This window comes from Chelmon rostratus, chromosome 13, assembly GCF_017976325.1.
Source record: "Chelmon rostratus isolate fCheRos1 chromosome 13, fCheRos1.pri, whole genome shotgun sequence".
Taxonomy (NCBI): domain Eukaryota; kingdom Metazoa; phylum Chordata; class Actinopteri; order Chaetodontiformes; family Chaetodontidae; genus Chelmon; species Chelmon rostratus.
This window is the reverse complement of record NC_055670.1, coordinates 25,374,724-25,395,670: the sequence shown is the minus strand read 5'-3', so window position 1 is coordinate 25,395,670 and position 20,947 is coordinate 25,374,724. Positions and strand designations below refer to the sequence as shown.

The 20,947-nt window shown below is 42.5% G+C and overlaps 1 protein-coding gene and 1 long non-coding RNA gene across 7 annotated transcripts in view; both read right to left on the bottom strand.

Moving 5' to 3' along the window:
- The window catches only part of lrrfip1a (leucine rich repeat (in FLII) interacting protein 1a), a 45,309-nt gene that overhangs the window by 11,532 nt on the left and 12,830 nt on the right, over window positions 1-20,947 (bottom strand). For 4 of the 6 annotated variants that reach the window (XR_006007314.1, XR_006007317.1, XR_006007316.1 and 1 more), the window contains exons 2-3: window positions 14,777-14,863; window positions 6,552-6,602 (exon numbers count right to left, since the gene is read on the bottom strand). Coding sequence is in view for 1 of the 6 variants with exons in the window: in XM_041951524.1 (XP_041807458.1) it covers window positions 2,917-3,000; window positions 3,574-3,633; window positions 5,077-5,117; window positions 5,237-5,288; window positions 5,374-5,439; window positions 6,295-6,330; window positions 6,552-6,602; window positions 7,541-7,582; window positions 8,507-8,578; window positions 8,754-8,771; window positions 14,777-14,863 (609 nt within the window). In the remaining 5 variants the exon portion in view is untranslated. Of the gene's footprint in view, window positions 1-2,916; window positions 3,001-3,573; window positions 3,634-5,076; window positions 5,118-5,236; window positions 5,289-5,373; window positions 5,440-6,294; window positions 6,331-6,551; window positions 6,603-7,540; window positions 7,583-8,506; window positions 8,579-8,753; window positions 8,772-14,776; window positions 14,864-20,947 lie in introns of all 6 variants that reach the window. The other 2 variants (XM_041951524.1, XR_006007315.1) reach the window with 2 other exon arrangements.
- On the bottom strand, window positions 319-2,237 carry LOC121616653. The gene is made up of 3 exons (XR_006007319.1): window positions 2,177-2,237; window positions 1,632-1,709; window positions 319-380 (listed from the first exon to the last, which is right to left on the bottom strand). It is a non-coding gene; the product is annotated as an uncharacterized LOC121616653 (long non-coding RNA).

Genomic DNA, 20,947 nt, shown 5'->3' with positions numbered 1-20,947 from the left:
TTTCTGAAATTATAATCACCAAATCGGAACGGGCCAAAAATGAGTCACATCAACAACACTTCAAACCCCAGGCCTCTCACACGCAAAGAAACAATCGGTCGTCTCCACAGTCAACACACAAATTAACCTCTGACACAAACACGCAAACAGCGGCCAATCAGCCCTCCTTGTGGGGTGAAGTGCACAGAAAGGAAGGAACCAAGCAAAAACAAAAACGGCGCCAATCAGGGAACTCAGCTCACATCACGGCCTCGGCCTCCTGCGCGTGCAAAGCGACTCACATCAGAAAAGTCAGGAATAGTAACATCGTCCAGGTCTCGGGGGAGGCCACTGCTACTGGCCGCGCTCCTCAAAAAACTGGCAACAGAGCCGCAGTTGTCCTACATCAGCCACCAGGGGGCGAGAGAGAACAAGAAAGAAGCCAAACACCTCAGAGTAAGAGACCACTTAGAGAAACAGCAGCAAGTTAGACATTAGACACAAAAAGCAGAGTTGAGAAAAGTACAGAATTATTAACAAATCATCATTAGAGCTGAGAAAGAATCAAAGGTCATTCATGTTTACTCTTCAATTTAATATCGGAACCTCAGGTTCTTCTTCTTTTTTTTTTTTTTAAATGGAGACTTCCTCCCTGTTACAAGCCAGCTGATGCGGAACATTGTTTTGCAAAATTGAATTAGTTGCACGTATGAAATAGAAGTATCTGACCACGGAATGAATGGATCCTATAGGCACAATTTCATGCGTGGGAGCAGATAATGTGTCACGTTTCTCAGTCACAGTGACTCCTTGTCATCACTGACGTCATACAGGAGTAACTTCTGCTACATAAGAACAAAATACAAGATTTAAGTAAAACATTTGTGCGTTCTGATGCGACAAACTGCTTCTTCAGCTGACGACAGACAAATCAATGGGCATCTAAATGAAAAAAGAATATTTTTTAGCTATTTTTTGTGGATGATGAGCCTCAGCGACTCTGCAGCTACAGGTCTGCGACAAATGGCTCCAATCAGCAACTGTACTGTGGCTCCTCCAAAACTCAGTGAACTCAGTGAGTTGCTGTTTGTTTGTTTTCTCCTAAATTAGTTTTGTCTGTATTTATTCTGTTTTAACTGCACTCTTGACTTCATTGGAAATGAAGGCAGGCACTGAAAGATTTTTTGGAGATTTTAAATAAAAGGGTGAACGGCTGGAATGAACCGATGGCTGCACATTCAGCAGCATGCATTTCAGGCAGGAGTGTGATTTTCTTAATCTGAGTGAATTACAGGGAGTTCAGTACGTGTCTGAGCTCCAATTCATGGCTCACTAACATTAAAACAGAACACTAACATCCTGTACAGGTCCACCAGGAAACGCTTGCTTGTACTCTGCACACAGAACAATGTTTGTGCATTTCCAATTCTGCAAACCACGTCAAGTCTGAGTCACAGGAACACCCAGAACAAACATGGACTAATCACGTATTGAATTCTTCTCATGTCAAACCGTGAGTTATAAACCAGATACTGTAGTGTGACTACATGGAGGCTGTTATGTTGTGTGGTTACAAAGCATCATGTGCAAGTGGGCGAATGCAGTTTAAACCCCAGGGTTAGTAGCGGGCTGTCTGAGGAGTGAAGGCTCACCACTGGGCTGGCGCGGGCCGAACTGGCCCTGGAGGAGGCTCTGGAGCCAGAGCTGCGATAACTAGAGTACTCTAAAGGCTGTAGAGAAAACAGACCGTTATGTTTCTGTCTACACGGAGGCAAACACATCCGAACACACTCATAGTACGAGTAGCAAACACATGCTGGAGAGGACCAGAATTTGGAATCCAAATTACAATCTGCTTAATGCAAAATGTAAATTCAAACTCACTGAAACATCTCACAGAAATTAGAATTAATCAAATCCAATCACATCAAAATCCAAAGCAACTCGGCTCTCACTCTAGTCACTGGACATTCAGTGAAGGTCTCACTCAGGTAAGAGGAAAACAAAAGCAAACTTCACACATGGTCCATTCCATTATTTCACACAATTTATGTCCACTCACTCTTCTTCTAAGTAGCTGTTAGTATTATCAGTCCAGACAGTTAACAATTCAGGAACAGAAATCACTCTTCATGCTTGGCCAGGTCGCTCTCAGGTGCATCAAACCAACAAAGCCACAACTCACAGAAAATCTTACATGAGAGGCGGAACCAGCGACTCGCCGCGAGCCACTGCAGAGACTGTCTTCATATAAGGAGCTCTGCACATGTCGCACGCACGCACACACACACACACACACACACACACACACACACACACACACACACGCACACACACACACACACACACACACACACACACACACACACACACACACACACACACACACACACACACAGTGTAAACAGCCGTACAGACAATGCCATTTTTGTGATTTCACTACATGCTGTTCTACTCAATGGTGAAACCACATCCCTGCCTTTAGTGCCTGATGTGTGGCTCCATTCAGTGGCTGACGTCAGTGCTCGGTGAATTTAGAAAGTGGTGAAGCATTGAGCAGGAAGCCCTTGATTTAATCATCGAATCCTCTGCTCTTTAGACAAACAAGCTCAGTTTCAGGCGTTCTTAAGACTGCTGGAGTGAGTGAATGACTATTACAGGTGTCGTTTAGCACTTTGTGGAAGTAAAAGTGGGTAAAAGGTAAGCTGGAAATGACTGGAACCAACCCTGCGATAGAGCTGCTGGGTGATCTGACTGAGTGACCTGCAGAACTGCAACACAGGATGAAGTCGGACGTAAGAATGAGGTTTAGAAGCAGCAGCTCGGAACAGGTTGTGAAAACATGAGCAGTTTCTCTTGTTCACCTCCACAGACAGGTGGAAGGTCACGTAGCAGCTAAGGACTAGCAACAAAGCTAGCATTCGTCTGTGTACGGACCTGATAACCATTGTAAGCTGACCCTGGGTTTCTGGAGGAGGACAGACCGTTGAGGCTGTACAAGTCAGAGGAAGCATATGAGGCCTGAAATAAAGGAAAGCAAAGAAAGGAGGGGAGATGGGATGTGGAAAAGGGATGAGAAGTTCAGAAACATGATTTTGAAAGTCACTAGTCGTCACCCGAAGTTTAAATTAAACCTGTTAGCGACGTATTCACAGTATGCAACTAAACAGCAGCGAGTGAGGATCACACACACACACACGCACAAGCCAATCTAACTAACACTGATTGACAGTTTCATATAATTACATTTCCACTTTTGAACCATTTGAACCTACAGCCAGGCCTTGTGGTTTGGAGCCTGTGCTGTCTACTGGGTCGTTCCCAGGGAAAGTCCAACAGTGCACAGACATTCATCTCTGGAAGTCATGAGTGCGACAACAAGGTAATCAGCATGCTTGCTAGAATGCCTGAACTGCAAAAGACTGCTGGATATAAAAACATGAAAGACTAAATTCAGAAAAGATCAAATGCATGCACTTCCATGTAGCCTTTAGTATAACAAAGTTTGATTAAAAAACAGTCACATGCCTCAATAACAATATTTCATATTAGTATTAGTGGTGTGAGAATAACAGACTCTGCAGTGCCACCCACCGGCTGCAGGTCTAATCTGGAGGCACGAGACACCCGGCTGTCATCACTCAGTCTGGAGCTCTGAGAGTCAAACACCAACAGCACACAAACTAAACGTCATCCTCAATACATCTCTGACAGTGCACGGCTTTGTTTCAACATCACAAGTTTAACTTATTGGCACATCGCATGCTGTTTCTTAGTTATTGGTTTTGAAACTTCTGCCATGTTGGTTTATCTAAATAAATATGTCAGAGGTAGAAAGAAATGGGTAAAATCAAAGAACCGTGTAAGAATATAAAAAGCCTCAAGCTGTTTTTTATTAAAATTTCATGTGATTTGTGTTGAGGAGCTTCTGTTCTTTCCTCTATAAGAATGAATGAAAAGTCTCAGCAATTTCTGCCTTTATATTTCATATTTAATCCTTCATTCTGTCCTTCTGCTAGACTTTTATGTCTTATTGATTCTTTCAAAGACGAAGAAATCCCTTCAGATTCTACTGACATATTATCAAACAGGAGAACATTTTCTTCCCTGCACAGTCAACGTGTGATATCCTGTTTCAACCTGGCCGCACTCACGTAACCATGTTACCAGGTAACGAAATTTCACACCAAACCGCTGCAGCGTTCCTCAAAACAACGACGTTATCTCTACCTGCACAAAGGTTTTCACTACAGCATTAACAGAACAGTTTCCCTTCAATACAATGCAGTTGTATCTGCTTTACCAAACCAAAAGTTAAGCTATACAGTGATCCCTCGCTATGACGCGGTTTACTTTTCACGGTTTCGCTACTTCACGGATTTGTATCGTGCATTGTGTTCTGCATTCTGATTGGCTAAAAAGTCACTCCGCTTCTTCTCTACCTGTGCGTCAATAACGTTGCAGTTTAATATGAACACGTACGTAAAACAGCTCACCAAATTTACATTACGTACGTGCAAATTCTCTTGTAATTTGGAGTTTTGCCTATCACTGTGTTCTTCTCCCGAACAAACACACCTGCACCGCGGGCTTCAAAAGAAGAAACCACTGCAGAGCGGAGTCAGGATGCAGCGGCTCAGTCTGAAGAGCAGTGAAATACACCTGAGTCACTATTTGTCCGACTGTACTTTGTATTTTTTCATAATCATTTTTAATTTTCTCCCGTTTAATCCAATCACTCGGGTCGCGGTGGGCGGTGCTAATCTCCGCAATTTGAAGCCTTCTGTTCACATCGATGATTAAAATTATTATTTGACAGCACAGTACAGAAGTTATTTGTTAAAAAAAAAGTTTCTGAGGTACTTTTATTTGTGAAACAAATGCTTGAGCCTGTAAAATGGTTTGTTCTTTCTTCTCAATGTATAATAGAGTATTTAATTGTATAATAATTGTAAAAAAAAAAAAAAAAGGTTTCTACTTCACGGATTTTGCCTATCACGGGTTCTTTTTGGAACGTAACCCCCGCGAAAAACAAGGGTATACTGTAGAACGCTTTGGACAGTCACTTAAAGCTATTCAGCAATAAGGATGAGAGGCGGTTAGGTCCAGCCTGGAGGAGCGAGACGCTGCTTTCATCACTGAGTGACAGCATGAGAAAGACGAGGGTCATGAGTGACAGGTTGTCTAGACATTAGCATGCATTCCCTGATTTTACAACAGCTCCAATGCAAATGTCTGTACAGTCAGTTCGACACGCAGCTACTGACCCTGCTGGAAATGACACTGTAATCGTCGTCATAGCCGTTCCTCTGCGAATAAAGAACACGAGTGAGAAACACTGATGCCGTTTCTGCGGAGGCCATGTGTGCATTTACAGGTTGAGCTTTTACATACATCCCTGTCTTTGTGCTTGTGTTTCTTCTTTTTCTTTGACTTCTTAAGTGAGAGTGAGGAGGAGCCCTTAGGGTGAGAGAAAGAGAGGGAGAACAGTAAAGGGTGAAAACAAGCCATCTGGACAAATCTCTGACTATATATATACTGTAACACTATTACTGTTATTATTAAAAGGAAAACCCAAGCTACACACACAACACATTCATGCACAACTGACTCTGTACAAAACTAAAATGCACACAAACAGCCACAATGTATTAACATGCAACTGATTTGGCTAAAAAGCCGTCCGAGCCAAATATCCCGGACCTCGTATGCCCACGAGAATGATTAGTAATGAAGAATTTTTCCACATTACACAGCACAGAAGAAATAGCACTTAGCATTTTGAGACATAACAGAGCCTAAAATAGTGCGGACTGTGTTTTGCTTGGAGCTTTATAGCTCTGTAACACACCCTGTTCTTTTTGCCCAAATCAAATCCGACTCCAGCGAAGTTAATGTTCTTTCACAACAGCGAAAACAAATTCATGAAAGAACAGAAATACACGAAACATAGCGGGATTCATGTATCGCTTCCTACATGTTCCAGTAATTAAATCAAGTCGTAAAATGTTTCGGAAATGTTCCTCTACAAACCACAAACTATAAAATGATGACCCATTTCATGCTGCATATAATAAAAATACTATAAAACTCAGTTAAAATGTGTTTAATTCACAGCACACGATCATGCTTTGTATTATAAAGAGAGATGGTTCCTTCTTTGTAAACCCCACAGGGATAAGACAGATACGACAGACTCCATGCTTTGAGGCCTGTGAACCAGCTGTTAGTCAAACAATGACTCGTTCACACAACAAATCTTCAGGCAGCGAGGTTAAACGCTCATCCGCAGCGTTCAATAATACCAACGCTTACCCCTCCTCCGTAAGCCCCAACTGCGTCAAGATCCGACTGTGCAAAAGACACAACAACATCGTCACCCACACTGACTGCACCTTGTTAAGTTGCCAAGGACAGACACACTGCCTGTACATAACCAGGTTCAGGAGGACAAGGTCCATCTTTGTGAATAAAAAGCAACACGGATTTGATCATCGTTAAAAGGAGAAAAAAAAGAGGTTTAAAGAAAGTCTTTGGATTTTTAATGTATGTGTTGTTTGAGTGATACTGACCCTGACACTGCCCCGGCTTCCCACTGACATCCGCTCATCGTCATCTGAGAGCTGTGTGAGAGAGTGAGACAGTGAAATGGATGGTTAGGGTTTTGGAAGATGGTCACAATGTGTGATTCACGTCAACAACGACAGTGATCAGCGGATCATGGCAGGAGGCATCCTGCTGCAGCGACGCGCGGCTCAATTACAGCGTTTCCCTTCTGAGAACGTTTGGTTAAAGGTCTGATGTGAGTGTTTAATGCGATGAAGAAAAAGGCATTTGTAGAAATTCTCTTGCTGAAGACCGATGTGAATAAATAAATAAAAATACAAAGAAAACATCTAAAAATGTCAATGATTTCAGGCCTTAGTGATTTTGCACATTCTCAAATAAAACTGGGTACATAAAGAATGTTTGCATCTCTTAGCAAGGCTAGTAGCTAATAAAAGCCAGGTACAAAGTAATTACAGGGAGGGGGTAGGAGTGGGATTGCCTGTACATAGAATAATGTACCTGTGTGTAAATTCTTTCATTCGGTGTTGCTTGTATTTTTACCAAAAATTCTGTTTTCACTCGCTATGTTTTGCAATCGCTGTTAAGCCACTGTCGGTGAAACTTAACACACTTTATTGTACCGATGTTAGGGTTGTGGAAATGTACATGAGATTGAATTTATCAAGTCAACAGGTAAACGGGAACTAGCTTTGACAGCTAATGTCATCAACAGCAAATAAAAAACAGGAACAGATCAGAAAACAGTGAGACGTCACATGACAAAAGGATAAATTCACATAATAAAGGCCTGTCTATAATATAAGCCTGTTCCAAATAATATTTAATTTAAACATGAATGTTTAATAATTCATTTTTAATGTAAATATTTTCACACATGACCTGACCTAAATCAACCTGAAGCCAACATTAGATACAACATTTTCCAGGTGGTGGAGGACAACATGACAGATGAAAGGCATGAGCAGATGGAAACAGAGGGGGGGCTACAAACCGTGCGCATCCGTGAAGAACGTGAGTATCTCTCACTGTCCTCCTGGATGAGGGAGGAAGGGGTGAAGTTGAAGAGGGGAGGAGGTGAAGGAGGAGAGAGATGTCAAAGGTCAATGGGACAGGTGGAAGAGGTTGGTAGCTGTCGCTTGAGGTACAAAATGACTTTGAGGTCAGTCGTCCCACTGATCCAGTGGCGTCCAGTCCAAGAAGAAGATGCATGTTTTCATTACAGCCAAAAATTGTATCAAAGCAATTTAAAAAATCGCTGTTTTAATTTGATTTCATGATTATTATGTTGCGATATACTGAGAATATTTAGTGAAGTGATAGTGAGATAGTGAAGTGAACCAAATACCCGGATACATCACCTGCTTTTTGGTTCATCTGATGCCTCTATTACACATACACATAAATAACTTGTTCACAGAATCAGACATGCATGGACGTAAAACCATCACACTGAGCCAGTAATCCAGCCAACAAACCACTGAGACACCCGTGTTGCACAAACACTGTCACCTCAAACTGCAACATACAGTAAGTGGATTACTTTCATAACATAACACACCAAGGTTAGTGAAATTACAAGTCACGCACACAGTTTCTTCACTGATTTGTTTCAAACTCTCTGATGGTCTGGGGCAACTCGGACTAAGTAACTAAAGTGGTAAATTCAGCACAGTAAATCCCATGCAGTCTCACACCAATGGGGCAGATGGTCATGCTGATTCAAAGCCAAACGGGCACCCTGCTCCTTTGAATAAGTGGATTATCATTAATGGCCAAGCTTTGATTCCTCATAATCCGTTATTTTCTAAAAAGGCTTAACAGGAATTATCTGGAATTCAGAAGCAGACTTGGCACACTGCAAAAGCTTCTGAACAGACAGAAATAAAAGCCTCACAATATGTAGGCAAAGAAAAACATGCATCAGTGTTTTAGTGTCACCACCGCACAGAAACTGTACCATCCATTGTTCAATATCTCCCCATTTGCTGTCTGCTCGGTCATCTAATTTGGTGTCCAAGCCGTAATATTTCTAAGGAGAGACGATGAAATGAGGGCAAGAACAAAAAAACATCAGAAAACAGAACGAATGTAACAGATTTCCTGTATTTTCTGGGGCACAGTTTGAAACACACGCCTAGGATAACTTGATAATAACGCTTAGATCAAATCATGCGCAAGGTGGAAATGAGTAAGAGGAGGCCTACCTTCTGCACCTGAAAGATCTACACACCGATGAGAGGTAGAGGAGAAAGAGTGGAGGATATCAAACATGAAAACAGGGACAAAAAAATAAAAAAAATGAGATACATGACATGAAAACTTGAAAAAGGCAGAGTCAGCTGCAGCAAGTGACAGATAAGGACAGACAGCACGCACAGAGGCAGGTTTCTGTTAATGAGAGGAGATCAGGAATGTGAAGTACCCCACTGCACGGCAGGACCAATGGTAACTGACCCAAGAACATAAGTTCACTGGAGATTTGCAGGGGACCTGGGTTACCAGGCATTTTCCCATGGTTCCTTTAGGTTGGTTTCGGTGGCAGAAAGCTGCAGAGCGCCAGTACCACTTTTAAGTCTGCATGTTCCCATGACCGACTGCAGAGCTGAAACTTGTGAGAAACAACTGGCCTCTTACGCATCCCGGTCCCGAGAGCCAAAATCTAAACAAAAGGAGCCTGCGAGCCGAGACCACTTTCAAATGAAGTGATTATTAACCACATGAATCCCAATATTCCTCTTAAGAAGCTCATTAAAGGAGCAGTTCCACTTTTCCAGAAATACATTTACAGTGATCCCTCGCTATGACGCGGTTTACTTTTCACGGTTTCGCTACTTCACGGATTTGCATCGTGCATTGCGTGCTGCATTCTGATTGGCTAAAAAGTCACTCCGCTTCTTCTCTACCTGTGCGTCAATAACATTGCAGTTTAATATGTACACGTACGTAAAACAGCTCACCAAATTTACATTACATACGTGCAAATTCTCTTGTAATTTGGAGTTTTGCCTATCACTATGTTCTTCTCCCGAACAAACACACCTGCACCGCGAGCTTCAAAAGAAGAAAACACTGCAGAGCGGAGTCAGGATGCAGCGGCTCAGTCTGAAGAGCAGTGAAATACACCTGAGTCACTATTTGTCCGACTGTACTTTGTATTTTTTCATAATCATTTTTAATTTTCTCCCGTTTAATCCAATTACTCGGGTCGCGGTGGGCGGTGCTAATCTCCGCAATTTGAAGCCTTCTGTTCACATCGATGATTAAAATTATTATTTGACAGCACAGTACAGAAGTTATTTGTTGAAAAAAACGTTTCTAAAGTACTTTTATTTGTGAAACAAATGCTTGAGCCTGTAAAATGGTTTGTTCTTTCTTTTCAATGTATAATAGAGTATTTAATTGTATAATAATTGTAAAAATAAATAAATAAAGGTTTCTACTTCACGGATTTTCACGGGTTCTTTCTTTCTTCTGATGCTACTCTCATGTGTGCGACTTGAAGCTACAGCCAGCAGCCAGTTAGCTTAGCTTAGCATAATGACTGAAAACACGGGGAAGCAGCAAGCCTGGCTAGGCTCGGTCCACAGGAAAGAAAGTCGGCCTACCAGCAGCTCCAAAGTTCACTTCTTAAGACTTTTTTTGCATTTGAAAGACGACAGATTTTGTCCCCCATCACTTGTATTGAAGGTATGGACCGGAGGAATGATTACTTCAAACTTCATATGAGCACCTGGCTATTGTTTCCAGACACACCTGAACGTATTCAAGCACAAATTTTTAAATCCAAAATGCTTTTTATGTAATTATATTTGTCTGCTGTATCATGTTAAGCACACTTCATTATGATTCTAGGTATCTTCTGAAACCTTAGGATCTGTATATCAGTACAGAGAGTAAACAAGCAGGGATCCTTCAATCCAATCACCTGCATCCTCTCATTCCTGCCAACCTCCTGAGTCCAGTCTGAGGTTGTGGTGCTCAGGACTCGAACCAGGCGGGCCTGTTTATCACCAGGTAGCTGCATTTTGTGTGCGTGCAGCCACTTGTGGGCGTTGCTGTTTAAAATGTGGAATGTTTGCAGAAGTACACACAATTATAGCCAATTACAGCAGTTTAAATTTATAATGAATACATAAACCAATTACCTGGGACTATATTTATTTTTTTTATACAGACTGCTATTTGCCATCATCTTTTTTAATACATTCATTTAAATCCTCAGCAGAGACAGTGTACAGTAAGCACGTTTGCCGTTTAACTGTAATATGGCAACTAGCTGAATCTAAATAAAATAAATCATGCTTCCACAGACACTTTAAACATGTGCAAATGCTCCCTTCACCAGTGAGACAAGTACATTTGCTGCTACATGGGAAAAAAAAGAGCACTGTCTCTTTCAGCTTCACCTCCAGCAAATCCAGCACACACTGAAAACACACCCCACCCGTACTGCTGCACTTTCCATCCCGTCGGTCCAGCTCTGTAATCCAGATTTACTACCACAGCCTCCCTTGTGTGCTTGCCCAATACAATATGGATTGGCTGGTTTGTGCGTCTGGCTTTCAGAAATGGACTAGTGGTTGACCTCTGTGTGTCCACAGCACTGCTTCAGGAACAACAACACTCCTAGATAATCAATGAGTACCTTGCCCTCTTAATTTATGGCTTCAGTTGAGATGAAAGGTCGTGTCCTCTTACTGCAGCAGACTAATAGAATTTGCTGCACGTCATGTAGTCGTGAAAACAAAGTCATTCGCTGTTCCGGTTCAGGTCGAGTTAATCTATAAAATGTCTCATGAGGTTCATACTGTGTCACAAGTACAAGAATAATAAAATGCACCGATTTCACATTCACATCACAAAGAAACACACTGTGTAACTGAGTAGTTAACACAGATAAATCCATAGCATCGTTAATCTCTTCATCTACCTGTGCTACATGTGCTCACACCTTTCAACTCCCATCTTTGACCTTTGACATCTCCCTACAAGATGCCATCGATCAAGAAGCGAGACACTTTCTCCACTTTTAATGATGAACGCAAAATGTGAGAATTAAATGTAGAAGAGCATAACCTCATGAATGCATAGTGCCAAAGAAAAGGCTGGCCAGAGGGATCTTGTCTGCTTACTTATCTCTTCTTACATGTCTGGACACCCAATTAGCAAGTGAGCCAGCCACCGTCATAAGCCCATTCATCAAACGAGTTACGAAATCAGCTTACATATTGTACGTTTGCACCCGTCCTACTCAACTCACCGAGCTCCCGTTCTTGATCGGAGGGGTTCGTGGGCGCCCAGTGAGGGCGGCCCTGAGCCCCCTCCCTGCCAGCCGACGCCCGGCCGTCCTGCTGCCCTCAGGATACGAGGAAATGTCGCATCCTTTAGCAGTCGGCAGGTAAGACCACGGCCGGTCGCGTAGGCAGGATGACAGCGGGACGGAGCGCTGAGATTTGAGCTTGGAACAACAGAGGCAACCACACGGGTCTCTTTTGCTGCTACACAGCCAATAATCCACAAATAAATCCCGCGTTCAGTGTGCGAGAAAACATCCGAAAGTCCCGCAGGTGGCTGTGAATGCAGCGACCCATCGCTCCTGTCAACAACACAACTGCTCCACTGTAGGCTGGACCAAGGAGCACAACCTGCTAAGCTACTTTAGAACTCGGCTAAAGGGTTTAAAGGACACACACACGCGCGCACACACACACACCAGACTCAGCTTAACAATGACCATTAATCCAGCACGTATGACTGGTGTGTGTGTGTGTGTGTGTGTGTGTGTGTGTGTGTGTGTAGATGCAGACTGTTGTTGTTTGGGCTCACTGCCTGTTTTGATTGCTGAATAACTGAGTCCTGCTCTAACGCTGATCATCCCAGCGCACCTTAATGGGAAAAGGGTTTGCGATAATGTCAAGCACCGAAGCGCTTGTGTAAAATGGATTAGCAGGATGTAAAGAGGTTATTCCTGAAAGAGAGCTAGAATAGGTTTGAGCAAGGTTTCTGCTTTATGTTGTCGTCTATCCATTTGCTTGCTTTTGTTTTTAATGTCTTCTAAATGCAATTTCTTTTTAATGTTTGACTATTTATTAGCTTGTTGTTTGAATGAAGGTCATTGCGGCCAAACAATCCATCCATGAGAAGGATCTCTTCATGTCAGTATTTGATCACAGTATTATTACAAGAATGTGATGAAGTAGTTTTCCAGGGATTTAACTCCATCACATCTAAACATTACATATACTGTGATGATTTTACCCCATTGCCAACCCATAACAGAGGGCATATGGGTTTCTCTGACGTCGACGAAGGTTGCAAAGAGGGGCTGACTTCAGAAAGTTCAAGACATTTAATTCCCGGGCCACCAGGGTCACATGTAAGCACAGTTTCAGGGGTCTTAACTTCCAAAGCCTCTCTGGAGACAGAAATGAGCTCACCTTTAGGAGTTCAGTTTCAACAGGTGAGACGCAGAAGTCTGTTTGTGTGTACAGGATTACTCCAGGCTAAGAATAGAGAGCTGGGAAAGGTGCGACTCCCCATGCTACAGATCAAAGGTGCTAAATTAGAGAAAGACAAACTCAGGTGACACACCACTGACCTGCAGTCCAAACACACACCCGCACACACACTTTTCATCTCTGCACCTGTTTCAACACAAATCTGAATGTCGTGCTGCTGCCAACGCTGAGTTAAAGGGTCTCTGTGGTCTTTCTATTTATTTATTATGTGTAACTTCTGCACTAAATATTGGTGAAGATGGACTCAAATCTTTTATCCATTTTAAATCTAAAAAACGCACGCTTAATACCTCTTTCACACGGCAAGCCTTTCTAATTCAGGCCTAGAAACTTCCAGAAGGAATCATCCAGTCAGCAGCTTCTAGATATCAACTACAGTGGGCAACCAGAGGAGAAATACTACTACTACTGCTGCTATACTGCATACTGTATGTGCTTACCTAAAGAGGTAGAGTACACAAACAGAACAATGATAGAACTAACTGGGCTGGTGAACTCTGAACTGTGAAACGTCTGTCTACACGCCTTCACTCGAGGAGGCACGACTTAAAACTGTTTTGGTTTGGAAGAAGCTAAAGCTAAAATGCATCGTACAGTAGCAGGTTTAACAGTAACAGCGTGCCTTGGTTTATCATCTCCAGAAACTCTCATCATTTCAAGAAGAGCACCAATTAAATGTGTGACATGAAAAGTTTCCATTAAAAGTCTTGGAGGAGTTGTTCAGTTTGGCGGGATATTAACTGGAAGACGTTCAAACGTTCCTCGATGGAGTAATTAGTGAACCCCGTTGAGGACTTTGGTCTCCTTCCTTTGGCTGACTGTGGGCTAAACAGTGGGAAGCTACACTGTAAAGAAAATATCCAAGTTTACTGGTCACTTCACCTCAACTTTACTGCTTTGATGTTCTCTAAACCAATAGAACCTTAAGATGCATGAATACTTGACTAACTGGAAACATTTAACACAAATCCACTTTAATCAAGACAGAATGTGGGACGAGAAGTGACAATTCATGCCCTACAGAATATTCCAGATGTTTTACATTGAGGCCTCCAAGAATAAATCATTCAAAACTCAATGTCTCTGTAAATTTGGGGTTTTGCAAAATGACCTTTCTGCAGCACCGATTAGTTAAATGAACTTCTCATGATGAAGAGGGATCGTTGATTACATTTCACTGCAGAGCTGACTGATGAGGTTCATTCATTCATCCCAAATCAATTTGTACACGTTTCTTTAAAGTTTCTAGCAGTGCTCCTCAGTGCTGCAGTTACAGCACAGTTTACACTGCTGACCCATGACCCACAGGATTTAACAGTCACAGCTTAAGAGCGTAAAGCAACACTGACAGGAAATGCTTTAGGTCCAAACTGTGGACAGAGTACCAACAAGACTGCGGAAATCCTCTCGTTACTTAGGGTAATGCATAATTAAACGTGGCATGTGGCATACAATAGCGCCTTGTGTTGCAAACTTGACTGTGATAATACTGCACAAATATGATGACTTTCCCCTCCCCAGTGTTGTTTGTGTTCAGGCATCATTCCCAACAAACAGGAGACTCCGTCATGGGATGAATCAAATTATCTTCTAAATGTTTCCCTTTTGATGAAACCAACATACAACAGGCACTGATGTCCTTAATGCTCGTCAATGAGGTGCATCTTGTATTCTTGGTTTTAAACGTGAGAGTGCATCTTGACTTGTACCTCTTTCTGTTGCCTCTCCAGCTCCTTCATGCGGATCTCTCTGGCCTCCGCCCGGGCTGCCCTCTTCGCTGCCAGCCTGGCCTCGGCCTGAGGGACAGATAAAGAAACAGAAAGAGAGAAAAAATCAGGAAAAAGAGAAGTAAGACAGCAGCCTGTTTAGCTGGTCTAAAGTGGCACACATCTACACATGAACATGTGACCAGAGGTCCAGTTCCTCGACAGAGACGTGTGAAATTTCTAGAACATGATTGAGGAAGTCAGGCTGCAGGATATTGGAAAAAAAACATGAAATGTGATGTGTTTTTTCTGCTATATATATTGCGATTTGAAAAAATTCTTTCACCAGATATATGCAATGATCATCATTTTGGTACTTTAAAGGTCTATCCTCTTCTAGCAAAAACAACGCCCCCACCACCTCTATCACACTTGTTCAGCCCTCTGACACCCCTCCAGAAATCAGCTTGGAGTCTTCCACAAGTGGAGAGCGAACAGGTGGCGAGGTCTTTCAGAAAACAACACGCTTCTAATAAACTTTGCAAATGGGCCTGTGTGTCGCAGGTTTGTCGTTTATATGTAATGTGAATGTATGTTGTCGTTCAAATGTATGCTTAATCTGCATGGCGGAAGATAAACAGACCCTGCAGTGTAGCTGAAGATGGTAAAACTCTCAAATTGGAGCAAAAAGCAGCCTTAATGTATCTGTATGCTGAACACTGCAGGTTTTGTGTGTGTTGTTCTTACATGAGGACCAGGCCTGTGAAACCAGGATAACGTGCCACTGATAACGGGAATACGCACACCCAAAAGCCACCTCGCGACATTAGCTGTGACAGCAGGTGTATCACATGCATGTGTGCAGGCAGGGATATGCACACTCTGGTGAACGGGGGCTCTTGATCAGTTCATCAAACAACCAAAACAGGCAGCGCTCATTTTCAGGTTGTGGTAGGCAACGAGTCGGCCTGCTTCAGCTGGTAAATTAACCTCACCGCCACCACCTCCTCGCCAGAGCACATAGTGAATGGTTCAAACTCCGTGTATCCACGAGCCCGTAAAGCGGCGGTGTGTAGGATTTAGTAGCATTTGGTGGTGAGGCTGCAGACTGCAACCAATTGAATACCCCTCCCCTCACCCTTCCCTTCAAAGCAGGAGAGCCTACGGCATCTATCAAAAATGTAATAAAATGTTAAAGGCCCTCTCTCGAGCCAGTGTTTGGTTTGTCCATTCTGGGCTACAGTAGAAACATGGCAGTGCAACATGGCAGACTCCATGGAAGAGGACCCTCTGCAGAGATAAAGAGCTGATTATTATCAGGTAATTATGCATTAATGACTAAATAACTATGATCATTACATTTCTGCGAACAGAGCCAGCTAAATCCGACACACTAGACCTTTAAATCCTACTAAATGATATAATATCAGTCAGACTTTTTTGTTTTGTAGATCATGGAAAATGAGAACCTTTCCTTTTGTGTCCTACAACACATGCACCCATCGTGATATCGATGCTGAAATTACATGTCGTGCAGCCCTACTGGTAAGTAAATGCACCATGAGTTTCAGCAACTGGACCCGTTCTTTTAGAAGATCCAGGGTTTTACAGTTACACCAAAGAAATGCTTCTAAAACTTCAGAGTACTTGAACTGAAATGAATCATTTGAAGCCTTGACAGATCATGTTCTTTACACTGCACAATGTCACATTAGACTGGAATCCAGGCATTGTAGCACTGTCTATAAGGTTTCCTTCAAACTCTGAATCTATGTAGTGGACTATATTTATAAATGTACAAAATTGTGAAATATTTGAAGACCCATACAGGAATGCAGTCACGACAGTGTGTAAATGTGTGTATATATTTATATATTTCTGTATTTGAAGGCATTGCCTTTGCTCCACTCAGCACTCAGACAAGAGCAGGGCCTTTTCCATAAAAGGACCTCTCTCAGAGCATGTACTGTATGAGTGTGTGTAAGCATTTCCTTCCTCTAACTTTGCGGCAGACACTGTGTGGTTTCAGTCTGTTCGCCTCTGGGCGGGGTCACAGTAATCACTCCTATCATCGCGCTAATGCGTTTCCCCAGTGTCAGTCACCATGACCAAGTAACAGGAAAACACAGACAAAGAAAAGCAGTGACTTCAAAGGAAAGCATGTTCATGCACACACTATGAGGAAACCTTTAGTCATGATTCAGTGAACCCTGTTCACATACGTTTAAAATCTGTATCACTGTGTCTGGCAAGACAAGAAAACTAGAACATGTCCAGCAAATAAAGGACTCTTAATCCATCTAGAGGACAGAAAACAGATGAATAAAATAGGATCACATTGGTATGTGACTCTCTGCCATTTGTACTTTATCACTCTTAAAATATGACCTACTTTTTGGGAATAACAAAAAAAAAAAAAAAAAATCACAAGTAGTTTGGCTGCATGTCCTCCACCAGAGTTCACTCAAAATGAGATCTGGCTGTCAAACTACACCGAGGCTGAAAACCTCTGCAGGGGCTGTTCATGTAGTTACACTCTAAAGCCATATTTGCAACAGGAACTTGACCATGCCAGTTTACAGAGACTGCAAGCAGCTCCACAACATCCCTCACCAGCTTCCCACCCACCAACATCGCCAGCTGTGCTGACGACGTAACCAGACTGAAGACCCAGCTGTCCGGAACTGAACCTTGGACCTCGACAGTCTTCATCAGACACGATCAGGTGTAAAAACCCATGTTTGTGGGTGTGGCTGTTCTTTCTACAAACACACTTCCTATCACACATTTATTAACAGAACATGTGAAATACATTTAATAATCGCAGCATATTACATTATGTGAGGTCACAGCACTATTATCAATCACAAAATTACATACAGTATCATATGCACACGTACACGCTCACCGTTATGATGTTTTTGTATGTGCGTGATGTCATATGGTGTTTGAGTGGCAGCCCTGTTTGCCCTCCTGTGCTCGTGCCTCTTTCCTCATTAATCTCTAATCTGTGTGGCTGACTGGGACTCTTTGTCCTGTCCACATCCTGTGCAGTTCAGCACTTTGTCACAAAATATTGTGCAAAGCTGCATCCCAGTGTGGTGTGATCATAATTACACTGCACCTGGCCACACCTGACTGTGATGATGCTGTGGTCAGCAACAGACTTGAACCGTTCAACCTACAGAGGTCAGTGCAGGAATGCTTTTTCTCTTTGTGCTCTTTTAGTTGAGCTGTAAAGTGTGCAGGATGAGTTTCATAATGGCCTTCTGCCTTAATCTGGCTTGAATGTGTGTCTCTGAGGTAGAAATGGGCAACAGAGTCCTGGGATGTTAGAACAGCAGGCTTGTTGCTGCATCAGTTGAGATGCTTTTTACCCTGCAGTGAGCTGTGTGTGCACTAATTACCTCCCGCTTGTGGATGTGCGTGAATGGGTACCAGGAAATCCTTGAAAGGCACGGTGTCCTCATTAAACACTAAAATAACAAAATCAAGCCAGTCACAAAAAGCTAATCTGAGAGATGAAGGAGATATTCCAGAAATAGTCCTTACTGGCTGCTGTGGCTCACTCGCTCGCTGCTTGAATGGCATTTCCTCTCAGTCAGTCAATGATTGCTCATTGTCCTTGGGACTCTTAACATTTGTTCCCTTGGCTTGCAGACACACAAAAAACAAGCTCTTCAAATCGAATGCTGTACCTGTGCTGACGCAGCGACACTGAAGCCTGTGTGTACAGGGTCTGCCTCTTAAACACATTTATCTTCCGTGTGAGAGGAAAAACATAACATCAGTGTTTTGGCCTCAGCCTCAAACAACCTTTCATTGTCACCAGTTTATATTATGTATACAAGACCCTCTACTGACTTCACTCAAACGAGAGGAGAGAGAAGAGATAATGTCACAGACACATTAGTCGATATCAGTCGTTAAGGAAACAAATGGCTAATATCCTTCAGCTGTTTTTAAATGTCAGATGGGCGAGTACCACAGCGCCACATACAATGCAACACAACACAATAAGTCCCAGGACATGTGGGCAATTATACCATATTGAATTAGACTTTCCTGTGAATGACAACTTATTTGACACACCCTAACCCCACCCGACAAGAGCAACAGATATAAACAAACCCAAGAGCTATTTCCGAGCCTATTACGACTCTACCACACTTTATGTTGTCCGCTTAAACTCTATTAGAAGAATCTGACTTAAATTATGGATGAGGAAGTTTGCCCAAACCCACAGAGCGATATTTTAAAACAACTAGTTGTAGACATGTAGGTTGTCCTTCTACAGAGTACAATATTTGGTGTAAGGTCCTCATCTGCAGTCAATTTATTCGGACCAGGAAAAGTTTTATCAAATATGACTTGATGCACTCTATGCTGGTACAGACCACACCATACTATGTTGCATCATCTGATGGAGAGCGAGTCAGAATAGCTAATTATTAAGGTTATCAGTCACACATACCTCTAAATGAACACACAGGACTGGGATGGACAACTCATACTGCGATAGGGCTGAATGATCCAACGAATAAATCGGCTAACGGCAGAAGTTTTATGATGAGTTAACAAGGCAATTAAGCTGCTCTTAGTTTGGTGAAAGAGACTTGATTTCAGAAGGTGTACGGTTGTATGTTTCTGTTTAATAACAGAATATTTCCTTTCTTGACATTTTGTGAGTTTTTAATTCATTGGACTAAAACCGTTAAGAGACGTAGTGAACTTGGTGCTCATGAGCGGACCGTGGGTGGAGACACACACCCGCTCAGTAATCATTGGTTGAAATTTTTAGCACATCACTAAGCACATATAACGGGAATCAACCATGGCCTCAGGTGCATGAGTGCAGTCCAGCATGATGAAAAGACTTTCCTGCCTCCTATACATCATATACAATGCTTTCCCTTTTGTAAACTGTCAGCTGTGCTGGTTATTTCAGTGCTACACGTAGCAGCCCCTCAACACACTCCTGAAACTGAGAGGTGTGAATCATTTCATCATTTACACATTGCTGCCTGCCTTTTTACTGGGCGGAGGTGCTGTGTTTGCTTAGGAGCACACTCACTTCAGGTAATTAAAAACAGGCTGACTAGAAGTCGACGGTTACAATAAGACCTGTGCAAACAGTCACTCCTTTTTCAGGAAAGTGTGTATTCAGCACAGACAAAACAGTAATCTGCACACCTTGAGGTTCATTACTGCACCTGACAGCACCTAAACTGGCTTACTGTGTCAAACTCACCTGCTTTACTAGAACTATTAGATCTGGGTTTATAATACAATTTGCAGTACCTTCTTACAGTCATAAAGGTGCACAGTTACATCAAACACTATGAGTGAGTGAAGTCCTGGATCATCTGAGTGTCCATACATGTTTTACCTACGAGTGTATAGTGTAGCCTCTGGCCAGAAAAGATGCATCTAAATAGGCCAAAAGACAGAAACATACATCTTTTTTCTCTCCTCCTCCTTTACAGCTATTTATAATGACCTACATGGTTTCGGGTTCTATCAAAACTGTTCTAATTCAGCACAATTTCAATACTGTGTCTGTCCTCCTGAGACCAAATGAGCTAGTTCATTGCAAAAGTGGATGCTCTAACAAGATGTAGTGCTTAGACATAACCTTGGAAATTATTTAAATGCTGATAAAAGATGAAAAAAACACATGAGTTTAAGTGAGGGTCAAACATGTTGAGTAAAGGTGGATTATGTAACACAACACATCGTATGTTCTCCTTCCTCCTAGTCCTGACTTGCAATTTTATCAACCAAAAGCTATGAAGCAAAAAAACGACATGTCATTTGATTTTACGTTAGAAATTAAAAAGTCAGCACTTTAAACTTCCTCAAGCTTCCTGAAAGTTTCCAATTTCTTTTAAACAAACACCTTATGTCATCAAACTTATTTGAAAAGTGCTTCAATCATCTAAAAACCCTGCACAGATTGGTTTTAAACTGCACTTTTCAGCCCTACACAGTGCGTGCGACATCCCGAGGTGAGTGCAGAGGACAGATCTGGCTTCTGTCAGCCTGGTCCCTTGTGTCTGCTGACAATCTATAAGGCCAACGTGCCTTAGAGTGCCACCAGAACTAAATGCCAGTCTGGGCTGACTCTGTCTCCAGCGAGCTGAATTCCCACGCCCTGAATGCCAGTCTTCAGCA